Genomic DNA, 22,309 nt, shown 5'->3' on the forward strand with positions numbered 1-22,309 from the left:
GTATGCCTGTGAAGTGGCACGTGTTTAGAACTGTTCCTGCACAAAATGAGATTACTATAAGAAAAAAGTAATTTAAAACTGCTTGCGGCTTTAATGTAATGTCTGGTCCCTGGAATATGGATGAAAATCATTGAGAAAAATAGCACAGACACGGACAGTACACAAACCACGTAGCTTTAGTTACATACTGCAGAGGACACAGGCAGTACACACTACGTAGCTTTAGGTGCAATCTGCAGAGGACACGGGCAGTACACACCAAGTAGCTTTAGGTGCAAACTACAGAGGACAAAGGCAGTACATACACCACGTAGCTTTATGGTGCACACTGCAGAGGACACAGGCAATACACCATGTGAACAGAGAAAGATTACAGCGCTAAAACACCAAAAATCGCTAACAGAGCTGCAACAACAAAGTGTCATACATACACAATACAAGCAAGGAAAAAAGGAGAAGTTGCGCTGATTAAATATGTATAACTAAACACCATGTGAGAATACTGCAGCTAGCACAATCGCCTGCCTGCCAGTAAATTAGGAAAAGCTGATCTAGCTAAACTATACAGTGTATAAATATATATACAACACCTGGGATGCATATATATCCTCTACACACTGTGGCCCGGATTCAGATAGATTCCTCAATCTATCTGCGGGCATAACGTATCTCCGATATGTTACGCCGCCGTAACTTTGGGCGCAAGTTCCGCATGCAGAAAACTTGCGCCCTTAGTTACGGCGGCGTAACGTATGTGTGGCGGCGTAAGCCCGCCTAATTCAAATGGGGATGTTGGGGGCGTGTTTTATTTAAATTTCATTTGACCCCGCGTATTTGACGTTTTTTGTGAATGGCGCATGCGCCGTTCGTGAAAGAATCTCTCTCTCTCTCTGTGTCTCTCTCTGTCTCTCTCTCTCTGTCTCTCTCTCTCTCCCCCTCCCTCCCTCTGTTTTTTGCAAGCTGTGATTGGCCAAGCATGCGGGTCATAGTGCATGCTTGGCCAATTGTCAGCCAGCGATGCCGCAGTGAATTATGGGCTGTGAAACGTAACTCGAATTTGGCGCGAACATACGATGTTCGAGTCGAACTTGCGTTTGACTCGAATACGAAGCTCATCCCTGTTCCCAACCAGCCGCAGCAGGTTGGCAAGCTGCCATTGCTGTAGGTTGGCTGTATAAATGTCAGTGGTCCCAACAAAAGTGTCTGATCCATCCACCACAATGTTGCAGTCCCAATAAAAATTGCAGATCGCCGCCTTTACTACGAATAATAAAAATGCCATAAATATAGTACCTATTTTGTAGGCGCTCTAATTTTACCAAAAATATGTAGAACAGTACTTTATAGGCCTAAACTGAGGAAGAAATTTTGTTTTTACATTTTTTTGGGGTTATTGTTTAATGGCAAAAATTTAAAAAATATTATTGCTTTTTTCAAAATTGTCGCTTTTTTTTTTTTTTTTGTTTGTTTCTACAAAAAATACAAAAACGCTGAGGTGATCAAATGCCACAAAAAAAAAACAAAAACACTGAGGTGATCAAATGCCACCAAAGCGCTATAAACAAAAAAGAGCGACAATTTTGAAAAAAATACAATATTTTTTACTTGTTGCTATAATAAATATCCCAATTTAAAAAAAAAAAAAAACATTTTTTTCCTCAGTTTAGGCCGATACGTAGTCTACATATTTTTGGTAAAAAAAAAAAAATCGCAATAAGCGACTGGTTTGCGCAAAAGTTATAGCGCCTACAAAATAGGGGACAGAATTATTATTATTTTTATTTTTTTACTAGAAATGGCGGCGATCTGCGATTTTTATTGGGACTGCGACGTTATGGCGGACACATATGACACTTTGGACACATTTTTGGCGCCATTCACATTTATACTGTGATCAGTGCTATAAATATGCACGAATTACAGTATAAATGTGACTGGCATTGAAGGGGTTAACACTAGGGGGTGAGGAAGGGGTTAAATGTATTCCCTGCATTGTGTTCTAACTGTAGGTGGAGGGGGGGGGGGTGACCGATCTATGTCCATATGTACAAGGGACACAGATCGGTCTCCTCTCCAGAGACAGCACCGCTGTCTCTGTGTAAAACGGCAATGAGAGATGATCTCATATGTTTACATATGAGATCATCTCTCATTGGCCACACAGATCGCATCGCAAACGGCCACTCTGATTGGCCGTTCGCGGCGATCTGTAATTGGCTGTGTCCAATGGACACGGCCAACTTAGAGTTTCCACGATGCGCGCTCTGGAGCGCGTGGGGAACGCGCAAAGGGGCGGATGTCAATTGACGTCCACTTGGATTTTGGGATCTGCGCTGTAGCCGTCATTTGACTATAGAGCGGGTCCCAAGCGGTTAAAATTTAAAACAAATATTCTTCACCACATGACAACGGAAGCCAGAACAATAATGGTGCGTAAATGAAAAGAAATTTAAGAGCCCTACTATAACAGAATGGATATGTGAAATGAACGAAATAGAAAATATGGAAAGACCGATAAGAGAAGAAGGATATATAAAGAATCAAATGCCAGGAATATGGCAAAAATTGGATGAATTTCGATCCTTGACAAGTATGGTAGAATATCTATAAATGGAAAATAACAAGTAAACCCCTTATGGGGTCATGAAATAAAAGAGGAAAGACGAGGATATAGGGAGACATAAAGGGGGAGATAAATGCTTCCCCCCCCTTTTTTTTTTTTTAGGATGGGGGGAATGTGTATGGTAGAGAATAGGAATATGTGAGTGTAGTAGTTATTTAAGAAAATAAGCTAATAGATAATAATCAAGGTTCTTTTTTAATACACAATAAGAAGGAATAAACATATTGTAATGAATCTTGTATAATTGTAAACATTTTGTATAAACTAATAATGAAGAGAAATTGAAAACAAATACCACTAAAGGAAAGGTCTATTTGTGGGGGAAAAAAAGAACACCAATTTTGTTTTTTTGGGGGGGGGGGGGGGGACTCCACACGTGCACTTAACGCTTGAACTTCCATACCTCTGTACTGTATAGGAATCTCTGCGGTGCAAATCCATCCGCTCCCATTGCAATGGGAGACAGACCACTGATGGAAGGGGTGCCATCAACATCTACCTCACTGCTAGAGGTCATTTCACCTGCAACAGGCACACGCTACTGTTAGGCTGCTTGTTAATCTTCCATTACCCTAGGTAACCACTTGTGTCTTCACCCTGCATTAACTCCTTCTACTGATCTGATGTCTTCATACCCCAAGTACCTTAAAGACCTGTACTGTAGAAAGGTGGCAATTGCTTGCATTACACCCCTTTTAGTTACTTCAGACCAGGCAAAGACAAAGTTTCAAACGCTTTACTTGAAAAAGTGTAAAAGGCATGGCAAAGCCAGAACATTCAGAGATATAATTCCTTTCCTACATCCCTAACCCTAATTCAGGCTGTGTGCTGACCTGGCAGTTTCCATGCAATTAGTGTCCATCAGTAGAAGCTGGTGTCTTCAGGGCGATCCCCAATTTCTGATGCTTTTACATACAGACAGTGGTGGGCGACATGCTTCTGCTTGTTGCCGGTGGTGTTCTCCATCTCATTTCGCTTTGGACACTCGACCATCTTATCAAACTTGAACTAGAACCAGAACAAACATTGGGACTCAACCAGGATTCGACTAGTACCCTGCTCTGGACCACAGTCCCGCTTTTATATCACAAGATCAGTGGGTCGGACCCTTAGAAAATCCCATCAAAAGGCCGTTATCTAGACTAAGGGGAATCGTCGGTGAAGCCTTGCAGCTTCACAGCCAGTTTCCTATTGCCCGTGTGCAAATCGCAATACGCTCTGTAAATAGGTGCTGGCTGTGGGGGGAAGTGAACTTACTGCACACTTCGCTGCGGCAAACCAAGCCAGAAAGCGGGAGCAGGTACTTGTCCAAACTAGGTTCCCACCCCCCCAAAAGGTGCCAAATGTGGCAGCGGAGGGGAGAGAGGAGGCAGAAATGCAGAGTTTCTCGTTTTGGATGGAGCTCCACTTTTAGTGATTAAATGACATCAACCTAATCAAACCTAACCTCTAATGATTAACCGAATCAAACATAACCTACAGTAAAACCAAACCTGCTCTTTAACCACTTAAGACCCGGACCAAAATGCAGCTAAAGGACCTTGCCCCTTTTTGCGATTCGGCACTGCGTCACTTTAACTGACAATTGCGCGGTTGTGCGACGTGGCTCCAAAACAAAATTTGCATCCTTTTTTTCCCCACAAATAGAGCGTTTTTTTTGGTAGTATTTGATCACCTCTGCGGTTTTTATTTTTTGCGCTATAAACAAAAATAGAGAGACAATTTTGAAAAAAATGCAATATTTTTTACTTTTTGCTATAATAAATATCCCCCAAAAATATATATAAAAAAAAATGTTTTTCCTCAGTTTAGGCCGATACGTATTCTACCTATTTTTGGTAAAAAAAATCGTAATAAGCGTTTATCGGTTGGTTTGCACAAAATTTATAGCGTTTACAAAATAGGGGATAGTTTTTATTGCATTTTTATTAATTTTATATATATTTTTTTACTACTAATGGCGGCGATCAGCGTTTTTTTTTCTCGTGACTGCAACATTATGGCGGACACATCGGACAATTTTGACACATTTTTAAGACCATTGTCATTTTCACAGCAAAAAATGCGTTTAAAATGCATTGTTTACTGTGAAAATGACAATTTCAGTTTGGGCGTTAACCACAGGGGGCGCTGTTGGGGTTATGTGTTCCCTGAAGTGTGTTAACAACTGTAGGGGGATGTGGCTGTAGGTGTGACATCATCGATTGTGTCCCCCTATAAAAGGGATGACACGATCGATGCAGCCGCCACAGTGAAGAACGGGGAAGCCGTGTTTACACACGGCTCTCCCCGTTCTTCAGCTCCGGGGACCGATCGCGGGACTCCAGCGGGCCATCGGGTCCCGGTGCTTCGGACCGGGTCGTGGGAGCGCGCCCGCGACCCATGGCTGGGTAATAGTACAGGACGTACCTGTACGTACATGTGCCCAGCCGTGCCATTCTGCCGACGTATATGTGCAGGAGGCGGTCCTTAAGTGGTTAAATAGGAAATTCAGTTAAACAAGCCCACTGTCTGCACCCGGGCTGATTCTTCGTCGATTGTCGGTTTCCTGGCACTGCCATGTTTACTGTGGGGAGGTGGTTGTGGCTTTACAGCCAGCTCCCCATTGAGAATGTGCAAGATGTGCTGCTCTCTGTAAACGGTCCCGCAGCCTTCTGGAACCTGTGACATGTCCCAGGAGGTTGAGGGAGGCGGAGCAAGCCTCAGATCCGAGTGCAAATGGGAGCAGGTACCTGTCAAAACTAAGTACCCACTTCCAGAAAATAAAAACATCCAATACATGCAGTGAAGGGGAGGGGGGAGAATCAGCGGAACAATCTGTAGTAAGTGAAGTTCTGCTTTAACTCCTAAACATAAGCTTCCCCAAATACTTAGAGGTCCATTTAAAAAGCAGCTGCGTTGGTGTGAAGCAGTGCCGTTCGTTCTGAATTGCATCCCAACACATATCCATCAGCAAGGTGCGTTGGGGTGCCAATCAAAATATTCCCGCATTGCACCAATGCATGTAACATATTGCAGTAAAACATATTGCATATAAGCGGGTCCTTATTGTACCCAAGCAATGAAACCACACTGTTTATTAGTTGAAATATTTGCTCTTCACCCCCCACCTCCGATAGAGAGTCACGAGAGGCTGGGATATACACACATGCTTTGTGTATCATGTGTCCTCAATCTTGTTATTTTCCACCAAACCTTCCTGTTTTCCTGACCCACATTAAAAATATCTCCTCTATCAAACCTGACATGGGAATGCTGGCGTAAGGAAGAAAATATGTCATCTGCGGGAGACACCCTGATCATTTTCATACTTGTAAAGCTTTCACACTTCCAGAAAAAAAGAGAAGGTATACCAGCAGGTAATTACCCAAATATGTCTGGTGAAAGTGGAAACGAGAACAAAGCTTCAGGCAAATAGTGCTGCTATATCTCTACTAAACAGAGAGAGAGAGTTTTTCAAATTTTTTTTTTTACATTTATTCTGTATTCTGCGTAATATTTTGCATTCCCCGATTTCTTCTCCCCCATCATCAACATGGCAGGGGGGCATTTTCATTATATGCAATGTAGGCATATCATGGCTGGCTGCCCTCAAACCTGATGCAAACTACAGTGATGAGGAGAGAGGGGATGATGAGGTCACTGACTCTACGTGGGTGCCTGATGGGAGAGAGGAGGAGGAGGAGGCACATCTCCGAGGCAGGATGCCCTCCAGGGGCCAGCTTAAGGGCAGCACAGACTGCATCACAACGCAGAGCTATGCATGTGCAGGGCGCTGCTGTCTCTCAGCGTTATTCCAAAAGTTCTTTGGTGTGAGCCTTTTTTGAGACAAGTGCATCAGATCGCACCGCTGCTATTTGCAACATATGTCTCAAGCGTATCTCGCGTGGCCAAAACATCACCTGCTTGGGCACCACATTCTTGACCAGACATATGTCGACCTGCCATGCAGTTCATTGGCAAGCGTACCTCAAAAGACCCACACCAAAGAACAAAGCAGACTTCTCCATGCTCCTCATCAGCTGGGATCTCCAACCCCACTATACCCTCAGTCCTCTCTGAAGCCTGCACTGATAGGACTGAAGGTGTAGAATTAGGTGTGTCACAGCCAAGTACTTGCGGGCAATCTACTATCGGTACACTGATGGCAGATTGTACCAGGCAAATTTCCCTGCCCCAGCTGCTGCAGCGCCAAAAGAAGTTCTCTCCCAGCCATCCAAATGCCCAGCGGTTGAATGCTAGCTTAGCTAAATTGCTAGCACTCAATTGCTGCCTTTTCAGTTGGTAGATTCTGCCCCCTTCCGTGAGTTTGTGGAATGTGCGGTACCTCAGTGGCAAGTTCCCAAACTTTTTCTCACGGAAGGCGAATCCGGCTCTCTACCGGCATGTGGAAGGCAATGTGCATGCCTCGCTGGACAGGGTGGTCAGTGGTAAGGTGCATATTACCGCTGACTCATGGTCCAGCAGACAGGGATGTTGCCTATCTTTCATGGCGCATTGGGTGACTCTGCTGGCAGCTGGGAAGGACGCAAGACAAGGTATAGTAGATTTTGGCGGTTGTTCCGTCACTACGCCTCCAAAATGCTACTACTGGTTGTGACACACCTCTCTCCTCCAGCCCTTCCTCTTTTTCCTCTGTGGCATCTTCCTGTGCTGATGTGTCCTCAGAACCAGCGGTGCTCCGTAGGCGTTCAAGGAGGTACGCAGGTAAAGAGATGTCATGCGGTGCTTCAGCTGGTGTGCTTGGGGACAGGAGCCACACTGGGGCAGAGGTTCTGTCAGCTCTGCAGGGGCAGGCTCAGAGGTGGTTGACGCCATGCCAGCTTAAGCCAGGAATGGTGGTTTGCGACAATGGCACCAACCTCCTCTCCGCCCTGCGACAGGGACAACTGACCCATGTGCCCTGTTTTGCTCATATCCTTGGTGGTGCAGCGGTTCTTGGGCAGGTACAAGGGCTTACAGGATGTCCTGAAGCAGGCCAGGAAAGTCTGTGTGCATTTCCGACGGTCATATAATGCCAGTGCTCGGCTGGCAGACCTCCAAAAGGAATACAACCTGCCCAAGAACTGCCTAATCTGTGACATGCCCACCTGGTGGAACTCTACGTTGGCCATGCTGCAGCGGCTGCAAATGCAGCAGAGGGCCATCAATGAGTATCTGTGCCAATATGGCAGCAGGACAGGGTCAGGGGAGCTTGGTTTTTTTTCCCCCATGCCAGTGGGCCATGATCATGGATGCATGCACCGTTTGAGGAGGCCACGAGGATGGTGATCAGTGACAGTGCATGCATCAGTGACACTGTCCCTCTTATTCACATGTTGGAGCACACGCTGGAATAATGGACAGGGCCCTTGAGGCAGAACAGAGGGAGGAAGAGGAGGACTTCCTTACCTCTCAAGGCCCCCTTTATCCAGGCAGTGTTCCTGCTTGCCTGCCTATCACACAGGAAGAGGACGAGGAGAAGGAGGATTGTGTCAGCATGGAGTTGGAGCCTAGCACTCAGCATCAGCAGCAGTCTTCAAGGGATCAATTACAGTCCCAAGAAACCCATGGACTTGTACGTGGCTGGGACGAGGTGGCTGCGGATCCTGTCATCCTCAGTGACCCAGAGGACTCCGCACTGAATGTCTCAGCACACCTACGTTGTATGGCCTCCCTGATCCTGCAAAGCCTGCGTAAGGATCCTCGTATTCGTGCTATCAAGGAGAGGGATCATTACTGGCTGGCAACTAGAGTATCTGTAAGGGGTTGCAGTGTTGTGGCACCAGTGCCTAAGGCCCAATTTTTCTGCCCCGTTTAACAGGGGCGTGTAATTACAATTGTTGATGCAATACTTTGCAGCAGGCTCATTCCTGCGCTCCAACTAAAGTATCTGTGAGGGGTTGCAGTGTTGTGGCACCAGCACCACCACCAACAAAGGCCCAATTTTTCTGCCCCTGTTCAACAGGAGCATGTAATTACAATTCTTGATCTAATATTTCACAGCAGGGCCCATTCCTGCGCCCACCAAGACTAACTGTGAGGGCTTACAGAGTTGTGGCACCAGCGCCAGCGGCCCAATTTTTCTACCACTGTTCAACAATGGCATGTAATTACAATTCTTGATATAATTGTTCACACAGCAGGGCGTTCCAGCACCCACCAAGACTAACTGTGAGGGCATACAGTCTTGTGGCAACACCAACACTTAGGGCCCAAATTTCTGCAGAGTATATACGGCAGGCCCCTACTTTCAAACATCCAACTTACAAACGACTCCTACTTGCAAACGGAAGGAGACAACAGGAAGTGAGAGGAAATTTACACCTAGGAAGGTAAAGTCTCTTCTGTAAGAGGTGTCTCCTGTCCACTGATGCTTTATCACCAATCCTTGTTTCACTAAAAAACCCAAATTTTCAAAAAATCATTTGTCATTGGGACAGAAAGTAAAATGCAATCTTCTGAACAGATGCACACAGATAGCAAAACAAATGTTACAGGGTGATAACCCTTCTCTATGTTTTCAGAAAAGCTTAAAAATAGATTTTATGGCTGGAGCTACACTTTAAAGAAGTACCAGTTCAAATTTACAAACAGATTCTACTTGACAACAAACCTACAGTCTCTGTCTTGTTTTCACCGCCTGTATACTGCTGTTCAAAGTATATAGGGCCAAAGGGGCTGGTAATGACCTAGGGGGAGGGGGGTGGGGAAACCCATGCTATTTTTCTCAATGATTTTCATCCATATTGCAGGGACCAGACATTACATTAAAGCCGCAAGCAGTTTTAAATTACTTTTTTCTAATAGTAATCTCATTTTGTGCAGGGACAGTTCTAAACATGTTCCACTTCACAGGCATACTATAGACACCCAGCAGGTACGTTATTTAAAGGAATTTTTCAAAAAAAATTTTACTTTAAGCATCATTAAAACTTTTTTTACATTGATACATGTTCCCTGGGGCAAGAGCCGGGTTCTCAAACCCGTTTTACGACAATAACTTGCATATTGGGCTTTAAAATTAGCACTTTTGAATTCGAACGTTCGAGTCCCATAGACTTCAATGGGGTTCTAAATGTTCGCGCAAATGTTCGGTCCGTTCAAAGGTTCTGGTGCTAAGGGGTTTATGAAAATGTCTAGTCAGCAGTTCTCTCCGCATTCATCGTTTTGGGGTGTCTACCGCAACCAATGGATGTCACCAGATTCAGATCAGCCAGTTGGGATGCTATTGGGTACATTACATTTTTTTTTTTGTTTTGGACAGAGTGGAGATGAATTAGTAAACCTATTCGGTTTTTATTGCGGTCTGTGCCCGCTATTAGGGGGATTCACCCTCTCTCTGTCTTGTTTACCATTATCATTGCAAGTATAAGAAAATCCCAAATTTTGGATTGTCCCCAGAAAAGTAATAGAGAGGAAATCTTTCAATGGAACCCCTAGTTCTGGGGGCCCCAAGGGATTACTTTGCAGAGTAAAAGGGGTCCTGTTTTGACTATGGGACAGAAAATTAAGGGACAATATCTCTAATGTGACACAGATGGGGAAAAAGATTGTAGGGTTATAACCCTCCAATGCTCTATCCAATACTATCCTGTACTTCTACTTTAGGGCCCCATTTACAACTGAGCTTGTGCATTTCCAATCACTACTTTCTTTCAAGTGTCACACCTGAGAAAGACTTGAATGGGCTGTCTTGCGCATGATAAAAGCCCAAAATAGCTTCATAATCTTTTTGGTCGTGGAGCGTTGGGATATTTTTTTTCAGTGTGTGTGTGTGTGTGTGTTCTGTCGCACTGCAAAATGTATGTCTGTGAACAGTGCTTGGGTTCCCATTAACAACTCATGGTATTGCAAGCCCGACCTGTGATTTCCGGGCGTTTGCTTAACCATACCTCCCAACTTTTCAACTTCAGAATGAGGGACAAATGAGCATACCCCCCCAAACGAAGTTGTTGAGCGGGGGGGGGGGGGGGGTCCACGGATCAGAGTTGTTGAGCGGGGGGGTTGCGCGGATCAAAGTTGTTGAGCGGGGGGGTTGCGCGGATCAAAGTTGTTGAGCGGGGGGGTCCACGGATCAGAGTTGTTGAGCGCGGGGGGGTTCTGCGGATCAAAGTTGTTGAGCAGGGGGGGTTTATCGCGGGACCACGGGATACCATACAACACAGGCCTTTATTTACTCAGCACTTTACATATTTTCAAACACATCAGTCTCTGCTCTCAAGGAGCTTACAATCTAAGGTCCCTTTGTCACATACTAGGGTCAATTTAGACAGGGGCCACATAACCTACTAGGTCTTTGGAGTGTAGGGGAAACACATGCAAGCACAGGGAGAACATGCAAACTCCAAGCAATAGTATCCTGGTCAAGAGTTGGATCGAGGACCCCAGTGCTGCAAGGCAGATGTGCTAACCACTGTGCTGTCTGTGTCATTTACAAATACTGATATCCAAATGCCATGGCACGTCACCTGCATCCCACAATGCATAGAGGTGAGCTCTTTGTAGTTTGAAATGACTGGGCATGCCCTAGTAATTGACTTGTGTTTTGATATGTCTCACACTTGCTTTGGTGTGACAGGTTCCTTTTTTTCTCTTTTTTTTTTTTTTTTTTTTCATATGCGTGGGTTTATACAAGCTTGTTCTGCAGTACTTTGCAAAATGTGTTTTGTGATGTTTATGTCTGCATTTTTCCCTTTTTAATGAAAGGCTTGCTAGGCTACAAATAATTTGATAGCGGACTCTAGGGATTTTATTATGGTCTCTTACATTTGGTTAATGTCTGTAATTAGGAAATGTGTTGTGCTCTTTCTCACAACACATATAACAGTTCTTAAACTGGAACCTGTCAACCATTTAAAACAGTAGACACATCTGCTATTTACTTTTTTTTTATATATATATATATAATGTAGCGCTACCCCCGAAGGAGCCGCTGGTTGATTTGGGATCGGCCTATTATGTTACCCTGGCATTGTCTAGGGGTGCAGTTGTAGAGACAAACAGTGAGCGAAGGTCCAGACAGTGAATAAAGGGTTTTTCCAATGCTTTATTTTCCAGGCCAACATCAACATCAATTGGGAAGGGCAAAGTTGATGAATAGAGAGAGAGGAAGAACCTTGCAGCACCAGGCCTGGACATTAAATAGAGCAGTCAGCACTGCTCTGCACAGTACCGACTTGCAACTCGTCGCCACTCCAACTGAGTGGGCAAAGTGCCCCCGGACAGACCCCCCCTTCACAGGCCTGGCAGCCGAGATGTTACTTAGGATTTCTGGGAGGAACAGGCCTCTCTCACAGACCCGGCTCGGGCCTCTGCCACAGGCCAATTACAGTTTCTGAGCTAGATAGATAGATGGAGCGAATCCTCCCAGTAGATTTTTGCATTGGTCACCAGATGACAGCAAACATACCTGTCAGTACTCTGGTCACCGGATCCCCAATTGGTTTGTTCAGGCTCTGTCGGACGACCTGCCTCCGGGTCCTCCTCAAACCGACTCCCCAAACGAACGGTACCCAGCCTGGGATCCTTTCAATAGAATCGGGAACCCAGACACAATTGACTGGGGTCCCCCTGTACCTCCGGATGAGGTTCCGAGTGGTCTGCAACTACGGCCAGGTGGGCCACGCTGGCGGGGTCCATGGATGCGCGCACCCTGAAGGCGGATGCCGCACCAGGGATGACCCCGCGAAGATTTTAGAACACATGAAACCGGTCACAGATATACTCCTCTCCAGCACGCCCCGCGAGGGAAAATTCCTCTGATTGGCTGCTGGAGAAACGTACTCTGCCAGAACCCCTCTGGCGCCAACTGCTGACCAGGGATGACACTGCATCCCTGGACCACAGACTGACCCAGTGGACACTTCTGGAATGACAGAAGACCCAAAATGTAAACAAATAGTGAATGGGAGCAAGGTAACTCTCCCATTCCCCACCAACTCCAGCGCAGTGCCCATAATGAAAGTAAGGGGGCGATATATGTGTCAACAGCAGCTACAAACACTGTAGCTGCAGACTTTTAATAAAAAGACACTTGCCAGCCCAGGGATCCGGTGCTGTGACTTACTGGTGTTTTACATCTGGCTTTGCATGGGTGTGACACATTGTGCTTTCTGGATGGTCATGCAGTCACTTGGGACATGCCCCAGGTGGTTGCAGGCCGGGGAACCTCCACTCTACTTGAAAAGGCCAGCAGAGAGAAAGTGAGAGCAGGTACCTGCCAGAAATAGTACCTGCCCCCCCCCCCCTCAAAAAAAATTGAGGATTTCTGTACATCTGGAAGGTGGGCTCCCAATCAAGTGAACACTGTGATTGGCTGTCACAACAGTTACATAGCCTATTGGCTTACAATTGTAAATAGTGAGTGGGAACTGTCACAACTACTCCTTTCTGCTCCAGTGATGTAACATCTGGGAGCTCCATCACTGGCTTCAATGTTGTCCCCTCAACTTCTGGGTGCTGGGTCTTCAGCCATCTTGATTAGCCAGAGCAGGGGCATGTACCTCCCACGCATGTGCAAAAGATTTATTTATCCTGCTCAGATGTTTGCATGTTCTATCATATTGATCAAATGACACATCGATTGGATAATATCATTTTTTTTAAGAATGGGTTTTCTATGTGTCACGTTGACACTGTAATGCAAGTGAGCTGTACAGAATTGCATGGCACTGTGCTGCAGCGCAGTGCATTGCACTGCTCTACGATGACGTGAATAAAATGTACTTTTGTACATTTTCAATTTTGTAAAAAAGGGGGGGGGGGGCTCTGTGTGATTGCGTGATGCACTAAATTGTGCACCACACTGCCCCCTACTGCAGTCAGGAACAGACAGCTGCCGGAAAGGTAGAGCACTATAGTATTCTAGTGTGAATGACCTTCCATGACGACAACTAAGCAGGGGTTCACTTTCATAAAGCACTTCAGCCAAAATGACCACAGTAATGTAAGTGGGATCCAAGAAATGTATCCAAACCCCAAAACTACCCAAGCGGTCGGTGTTCCATATGAAGAGCCTAATCTGTACGTTACGAACTGTGTTTAAAGTGGTTGTAAAGGCAAACCTGTTTTTTGCCTTAATGCATTCACTTCTCAAGAGAGGTTGATGTCACTAAGAAAGGAAAGAGGGAGGTTTCTCCATTCCTTCAGTTTTAAGCTTGACCTCAGCCAACACAGGATGAAGATTTTGTGCAATATAATCGGAGACCTGAAGGAGAAACCACAATACCCAGATAAGTGTAATGTTCCACCCATTGCAGAGGGAGGGTACCAGGGGTGGAAGTTATGTGACTTTTATGCCAGGTAACCCTCAGACCTGTAAATTGAGAGAAGGTATTCATAGTTTGAAGGGCTCCTTGTAAGGAGGGTCTGGCATCATTGAGAAACAACAGTAAGTCATTAGCATAGAAAGCTACCCTCTCAACCAGCCACCCCACCTGTGGGCCACGGATCTCAAGAAAGACCCTGTGTGCTCCCCAAATAGGTTCCATGGCAAGGGCAAAGCAGGCTGGACAGAGAGGGCAGCCCTGTCTAGTACCCCTTTATAATTGGAAGGGAATAGAGATATGACCTCTCCAACCATATACTAGCCAGAGAGTTAGAATATAAATCTTTAAGGCCAGTGAATAAAGCTAAGCGGGAGTTCTATCCTCTACAACAGTGGTCATCAACCCTGCCCTACAGGGCCCATTAACAGGCCAGGTTTTATGTATTACCATGGGGAGATGCAGTCTAGAATACTGCAATCACTGAGCAGCAAATGATATCACCTGTGATGTATTTCAGTTCTCTTGCAAACCTGGCCTGTTAGTGGGCCCTGTAGGACAGGGTTGATGACCACTGCTCTACAACACCTCCCATAAATATAACCATTCCACAGTATCAAATGCTTTTTCTATTTCGAGTGTTACTATAGTCCTGGAACCTTGATTTATATAGGGAGCGTGTATATTTGAGAATAAACAACGGATATTAATATCTGTGGATCTGCCGGGCATAAAGCCAGTTTGATCAAAGTCTATGAGAGAGGTTATGACCCTGCCCATTCGACAAATCACAGTTTACTACCACTTTAAAAATGCCATGCCATCAACAAACTTTCTTGTCTAGGGAGGAGAAAGTGGTATCTGCTACATCAACAATGACATAAACAATGGCAGTCTCTATATTATGGCAGTCACTCTGATAACGTGCAGTGTTCTCAGCTAATAAAAACGATCGTCAGTCTTGGACAAGTCACAGGCATGGTAGTTTACACTGAGATTTTGTAGTGTTTGTCTAAACGGTGAGTAATCCACATACACCTTTGGGGCGAAGTCTCTTTGTTTTTTAATGCTTAGTTCCAGCCAATTTCTTTCTTTTTTTTGGATAGCAATGGAGATAGGGCGTAAGTCAAGGCATTGAGATAACACAGGAAGTATTTAGAGGACACAGGACTGAATTTATGACCAGGACAACAGGTTGCTTTGGCATTTATCAAACGGATGTTACATGATATAACATATTTAAATCTGATTGTATAAAACACAAATTAATGCATCTCTGCATTCAACAATACATTTATGATGTGTTCATGATTACAAACAGTGTACGTATGTAATTTGACCTCATATCAGCCCTTTTGCAGTGTCAGAGGAAGAAGCAGCACAAGGAGCCAATCAGTTCATGTGCTGACCAGAAGCATGCTGATAGGAGGAAAAACCAAAGTGACACAGATGAGCACATCACTGTGCTTCTTCTCTTTTCACAGTCCAGTCACAAGTTTGGAGCAGGTCCAGGGGTGGCCTAGGTTCAGGGGAAGTGGGTTGAAAGATGCTGGCCATCAGACTGAAGGCTTCTAGAGGCAGGATAAAGCAATGCAGGGGAAATCTCTGGGTTAAAGATGAATATTGCAGAAAAGGCTGTATTTGTTTTTAATGGGCTATTCATATTTCTGGCTGGTATTGTGTAAGACCAAAAGGGAGAAAATAAGAGTTGATTATCTGGGTTTACATACTTTATAGGAATGTATTTCTGTATGTGACCCGTTCTAGTAGAGTATTGTCTCACTTATTTCCCTATGACACATGTGCATGTAATAAGGGGCTGTAGTTGTCATTGGCGCAGGAAGGCACAAAGTGCAATAAAATGTTGTCAGCAGCTCTAGCCCCTCCCCACTCTACCAATATATGTTTTTTTCTTTTCTTTATGTCCCTGTTGGAGAGATTTCCCATCCATTTATGTCCTATTTGCAGTGAGGGCATTGACATTAATACAAAAAAAGTAAATGTTTTGGCTTTATTAACTTATTAACTGGTGTCTGCACTATTTCTTCCTCTTCTTTCTCTATAGACCTACACTGGCAGAAACCGATGCTAGAGGATAGTCAATACATGCATGCATATCTGACTACCCTTTGGCTGTCTAAAGGCTTTATCAAATAATACCATGTCAAAAACAAGTCGTCTTTTTCTTACAGAGTCGTCAGAAAACAAAGGAGAACCAGCAGACATCTCAAGAGCTGAACAACATAGCTGGTAAGACGGCTGACTTTGATATTCTATCTTACAAGCTTTGGCCAGGCCAGAGACAAATGTGTGCCGGTGTGGTATGAACCTATTAGTCTTCTCCATTTGTGGCTGTCATTTTTCATTTAGTCCCATCTGGAGAATAGAGGGGGCAGATTGAGCACCATTGCAGCAGGTGGAAAAGGAAAGATTGTCTTCAAAGAGAAATGGCTATTTTGGTCTTTTTTCTTTTTTTTTTTAGCATGCATATTACAGTTGTAGGGAAAAAAAAGGCCAAATTTATTCATGCTGTGCACATGCATACAGCATCTAGTGTACATGTTCCCTATTCGATTATATGAGACAGACGGTCCCTGCCACCTAGCCTTGGTTGCTGATGCATTTAATTTAGATTTCCCCTAATCTGCTGTTAAGACTCAAGAACTTTGATTTTCCCCATCATATTCTAAACCATGATCACCAGGATAAAAGAGAAGTTGTCGCTCACCAGTGGGTACCCTGAATGCACTAAAAACTTGACCGGGATTGTGTTCCATACTCTTTTCAAAGAAAAAAAAATAAAGCCTTGGGTTTATCCACACGTTTTTCTTCAAAACATTTGTCCATGAGAGAATCTGTTGATTGTTGGCCATTGGCAACCCATTGACTATCATTTCCCTCCCTTTGTTGTATACATTAATTCCATGTCTTATTATCACTAGTAGCAATTCATAATTATATTATGGAGTTCCCTGTCCATCAAAAAGTGGTTTTGTAGAAATGGATTTTGACCTGACATTGTTTTTTTCTTTATTCTGGTCCTTACACAGGAAATGGATCAAGTGAATGTTTGCAGAAAATCAAAGACTATGAGCAAGAAATCCGAAAACTCATTCAGTCTCACCATGAGGAAAAGATGTCCATGGAGGAGGGCAACAAGAAGAAGATAGAGGAGCATGAACAGGAGCTGAGGGAAAAGGTCAGCTGTAAAATTGAGTGATGCATTATTCCTCTAGTGCTGGGTAAATGCTGCAGTAACACTGTAGCGAGAAACTTTGATGTGGCTGAGAATAGATGGACTGCAATGTTCCTTAAAATGGCAGGGAAACTGGCAAATGTAAGCCTGTAGCCTTTTCACTAGCTCTATTAAATGCAGTTGTAATATGCTTGGTTGCTTTGGGCTTCGGCAGTACCAGAATTTGTGCACATTATCTGAGGCCTGGCTCACACCTATTCATTTTTTTTTTTTTTTTTTTTTTTTTTGCGTTTTCAATTTTGCAGGAACGCACTACATTCCATTTAACATGGTTTACTATGGGTCACGTTCACATCCTTGCATTTTATGTAAAGGGCCAGGGACTTCCTGGTTTTTGGTTCAATAGACTTCAATAGATCAGAAGCGTGTATTGAAAAAACGCAACATACAACTGAAATATGCAAACTGCAACCTGCAAAGGTGTGAACCAGGCCTAAATGTCCAAAAATGTTATGGTGACATGCCTCTTGCCTTGCTGGACATCCCATTCCAAAACCATAACCAATTTATATAGTTTGGCGCACTGACCCACACACACTGCTGTCACCCCCCTGTAACAGCTTTCATAAGATTTTGGAGTGTATCTGTATGGATTTGTTGCCACAAGGCTGAAAGCGTGCAGTAGTCTAAAATGTCTGCATGCTATAGCACTAAAAGTATCCTTCCTTGGAAACACCTGAACCTAAAAAAAGTGGGTGTCTATTTACCTTGGGTCCTATAATGTACATGTAGCGCTCACTGTAGATTTAAATAGGTTATATCCCAACTTAGAGCAATGCAGACCGCGGCAGTCCATTAATTATGGCTCAATAAGCCATGGGGTGCTTTTTTTTGTAAATTTATTGCAAGTAGAACTTATAAAGGGTCCTGGGAGTAATGCCCTCGAGCAGGATACTCCAAAACGAAACCGGTAGCTAATGAAGGACACTTTCCTACCCAAGTAGTAGTAGCAAGCTAGAACAGTCTCTGTGCACACAGCTGGAGACCATGCAGAAAAGTGTAGAGCAAGTAATAGGACATCCCAGTATTTCACGGCTGGGGACAATGAAAACTTCAGTACAAGTGAAGAGGCTCTCCTCACAGGGTCCTAGAACATACACAGTCCGTGAATAGGGCCCCAAGAAAGCAGTCCAGTGTCCAGCTCAGAAGTGTCGCAGGGCAAGTAGCCCCTCAGAAAGCCATCCACCATCTGGGCACACCTCCTAGGGATTGGATAGGCCCTACTAAATATTCAGACTGAGTATTTGACTCCTCCCTCCTTAATCTACAGAGTTGTCTCTTAGAGTCAGGGGGGGGGGGGGGGGAAATCAAACTCTCGGCCTATGGATCCTCGAGCAGACCGAACTAAACAGTTCCAGCTCCTGTAACTCATGCAGAAGCCAAAAGAATTTGATCTATTTGCCTCTGTAGGAGCGTGTTGCGTCTTTAAAAGAAGTCACTTTTCACTAACCCTTACCGACTATGCCCATAACTTGGACTATACATACGCTTAAAAGCAGATCTGTTGCTTTTCTCTACTTATTTGCTTAAATGACTTTATGCCGAAAACACCAAGTCATGGCTTAAATAGCCTCCTGAACACCTATTATTAGCGGATGCTAGAAAAGAGTTCAATGAATATTGGTGCTCTGTCCCATTCACTTTTACCTTTAACACAGAAGAACTAAAATAATTACATCAGCTCATTGACCGTATGTGTTCTGTGTACTTATTATGACTTAATAGAGAAATGCATAGAACAAGACCAACATGTTCTTTTAATGTTGCCTGCAAGTATGAAGCTTTGTTCTGCTTGGGAAAGAAACTAAACCACAAAATGTTTGATTTGTGAGCAATTGCATTGTATTAAGAAGCCATTTGCATTGTTGCCTTAATCTGAACTTTGAGTCCAGTGAGAATGGCGTATACAGGTGCAATCTATATACATGGAGCTGTCAGACAGTTGACAATAGAGGCCAACATTGAAAGGAGTGCTCATTTCATCTAAAATTGTTAGGCTCTTAAAAGTGTATTTAGCTTTAATATAGCAAAACATGTTTTTACTTTCTCTGTGCAATGGTTTTGCACAAAGCAACCCTGATTCTCCTCTCCTCAGCGCTGCTCTCCCCCTCCCCATCGAGTGCCCCCATAGCAAACCACGGCATGCAGAAGGTTTTTTTACTTTAATTCAGAGAATGCATTAAAGTCTAACTGAAGGCAAAACTTTTTCTTTCGTTTTGGACAGGGATTAAAACACCTGTAAATTTTTTATTGGTGTGTGTTCCCCTTTAAAGCGGAGGTTCACCCTAAAAATCATCTATATACCATTAGATCCAGCATACTGCTGACATCTACAGTATGCTGGTATTTTTTATCTTTTTTTTCCCGCTGTACTTACCGTCTTATAGTTCTTTTCACCCGGCTTCCCGGGTTCTCACTGCCCCGGGGAGTAGGCGTTCCTATGAAGAGGCGTAGATGATTGATGTGCGGGTAAGGTGCGTCACGCTTTCTGAAAATAGACGAACTAGGACTCGGCGCTATACGGCGTCTGCCATGTAGAGCTGACTGCGCAGGCACCGTATAAAGCCGAGTCCGAGTTTGTCTATTTTCGGAACGTGTGACGCGCCTTACCCGCACATCAATCATCTACGCCTCTTCATAGGAACGCCTACTCCCCGGGGCAGTGAGAACCCGGGAAGCCGGGTGAAAAGAACTATAAGAAGGTATGTACAGCGAATAAAAAATACCAGCATACTGTAGATGTCAGCAGTATGCTGGATATGTAACAGTATATAATTGTTTTAGGGTGAACCTCCGCTTTAAGGAGATTCATCCTCTCTATTTGTCTTGTTTACCATGATCACCGAAAGTGAAATTATAAGAAAGTCCCCAGAAAAGTAATAGAGGGAAAATCATCCAATGGGGACACTAGTTCTAGTGGCCTGGGGGTTCCCAAGGGATTCCCTTATTTTTTACTGATTTCCTCCTACTTCCTGTTTAGCTATCGGACAGGAAGTGAGATTAAATCTCCCCAATGGGGCCCAAAAAAGAAACCAATGGGGTTATTGATAGAGTAAACTCCTGCGCTGTCTGAAAAGTGAAAGGAGAGGGACAAACTAAAAATACTGCTGCAAATATAAAAGTCTACCTCGATAGACTGAAGTGAAACAGAAAGATTAAATTGCAATACTTGCGCTGTAGGGTGTGGAACAGGGAATATGTAATGGACAATAATATTTATGAGTGACTAGTGAAAATATTATTTGGTGAAAACAATATTATAAAACTTATAACAGTGAGACCAATACAAGGACAGTCCTTAATGAGCAAGTCTGCACTCCAGGGAGGTCCAGGTCTAGTGCAGTCCTGCCGTGCATTAATGTGCTCCAAACGGAGATAAATCCTAATCTCCAGTGTAAAAATAAAAATGCAATCAAAAAATAAAGATACGGAAAGTACACGGAAAACAGTCCTGAAGGAAGTATATATGAGACCCTTAGATCCGTAATATAGGTGAAAATAGGATAGTTGAGCCAACACCAAAGTTTTATGTAAACACCTTTGGTGAACCCAGCTGCTCACCTCGAGTTGACCACAGTATGTCCAGGTTAAAATGGTCTAGATGGTTACAATCCACAAATATCACATGTAAGTCTCCATCCGATGTTTAACATGAAAAAACACAAAGTAAAAAGACAAAAAGAGGCTGATGGTGAAATACCGTCACACAAAAAAGATATTGGCAAATGGGATCTTGGCGAATGGGAATGCACTCACATGTGAGTGAGAGATCTCAGACTCATATCCACGAGTACCGCACTCGTCGGTCCCTCTATCTTTCCTCTGCTTCTTTCCACTAATTCTCAGGGTTCAGATGCTGGCTGTTTTGATCTCCCCAGGGTTTCTCAGTGTGTGACACTGTCTCAGCTGCTGTGGGCTTGTAGTAACTCCTATCCCTCTCTCATTAGCTCAGATGGAGCGCTCAGGTGGCGTTTGCAATGTGAGAAGGGGTGAAAGAAACATACCCATAGTATAGCCCAGTCAGCAATATAAACCGATTTTATTAAAAGTAACAGTAAAAACTCACATATCAATGCGGAAACTCAGCAACAATCCTTACGAGCGGCGAACTCGTATGTCCGTTCGTCAGATGTTTGTGGTGTGTCCTGCCTACCAATCCCGACGCGTATCGTCACGATCACGTGACTTCATCAGGGGATGATGTAGGGGACACATAGACAGACATTTATAGTCTGTGTTAATGAGCACCCGGCGGCCATTTTGTCGGAGCTCATAGAGAATGACTACGCTGCCTGTGTTCTAATCGCGCCGTGCTGTGTAGTGCAAGCCGCGCCCGTGGACAAATCAGAGAGCGGGGGTACAGATTGCATAGAAGGCGTCTCATGCGATCGGACCAGCAATGGAATGTCACAATGGACAAACCAATATAAGGAAATGTAAAAGAACATAAAAGCACAGAGGAGGGTCTGAGGCTATAAAAGCGACATATCCTGATACTGTGTGGGGCCGTGGTAAAAACAGTCAGACATATTGAAAAATATATGTATATGGCCAAAATCTATATTGTATTAATATACAAAAAAGGATTATATAAGGGGATATTGGAGCTAATTAGAAGGGAAAAGGTGATGGGTAAAGCAAAGGGAGGGGCGGAGGGGAATAAGGATGTGGAGAATATCTCCCTAAGTGAAACATCTACAAAAATACATATGTGCCAGATAGCCAGTTTAGAGAAAGGTGACCATAATAATGTCAAGTGTAAATATACTCAGACATGAGGGTATGTCAAGGGGTGTCAGACATATCGATTCTAGCTTGATGTGATGTGAGGTATGTATTCATGTAGCACAATGCTGCATGGATACAGGTGATACAGTGACAGTAACTGCATGTGCAGTCAGTGACTAAGCTCACAGCGGGGGGCCTAGCTAGGGGGACCTAGTGGCGTGATAGGGAAGTGAAAAGAGATGGGGCATGTGGAATTCATGTACCAGTGGGTAAGTGGCCATACATATGAATAATGAAGCAACATTTACTGGTTGTATGGTGATGGTACTTATATGATATAATTATTAAAATTAAATTAAAAATTAAAAATTAAAAATTGGTATGGAAGACATGGAAGCTATAAGGGGGACATCCTCAGATATCAGAAGAGACGAGACCGTATCGAAAAGAATGGGG

At 44.0% G+C, this 22,309-nt stretch overlaps 1 protein-coding gene across 1 annotated transcript in view; it reads left to right on the top strand.

Annotated features, from left to right (window-relative positions):
• CCDC69 (coiled-coil domain containing 69) overlaps positions 1 to 22,309 on the top strand; it is a 78,195-nt gene that overhangs the window by 25,470 nt on the left and 30,416 nt on the right. The window contains exons 2-3 of the mRNA XM_040345057.1: positions 16,062 to 16,119; positions 16,920 to 17,068. Of these exons, the coding sequence (XP_040200991.1) occupies positions 16,062 to 16,119; positions 16,920 to 17,068 (207 nt within the window). The remainder of the gene's footprint in view (positions 1 to 16,061; positions 16,120 to 16,919; positions 17,069 to 22,309) is intronic.

Source organism: Rana temporaria, chromosome 3 (assembly GCF_905171775.1).
Source record: "Rana temporaria chromosome 3, aRanTem1.1, whole genome shotgun sequence".
NCBI lineage: Eukaryota > Metazoa > Chordata > Amphibia > Anura > Ranidae > Rana > Rana temporaria.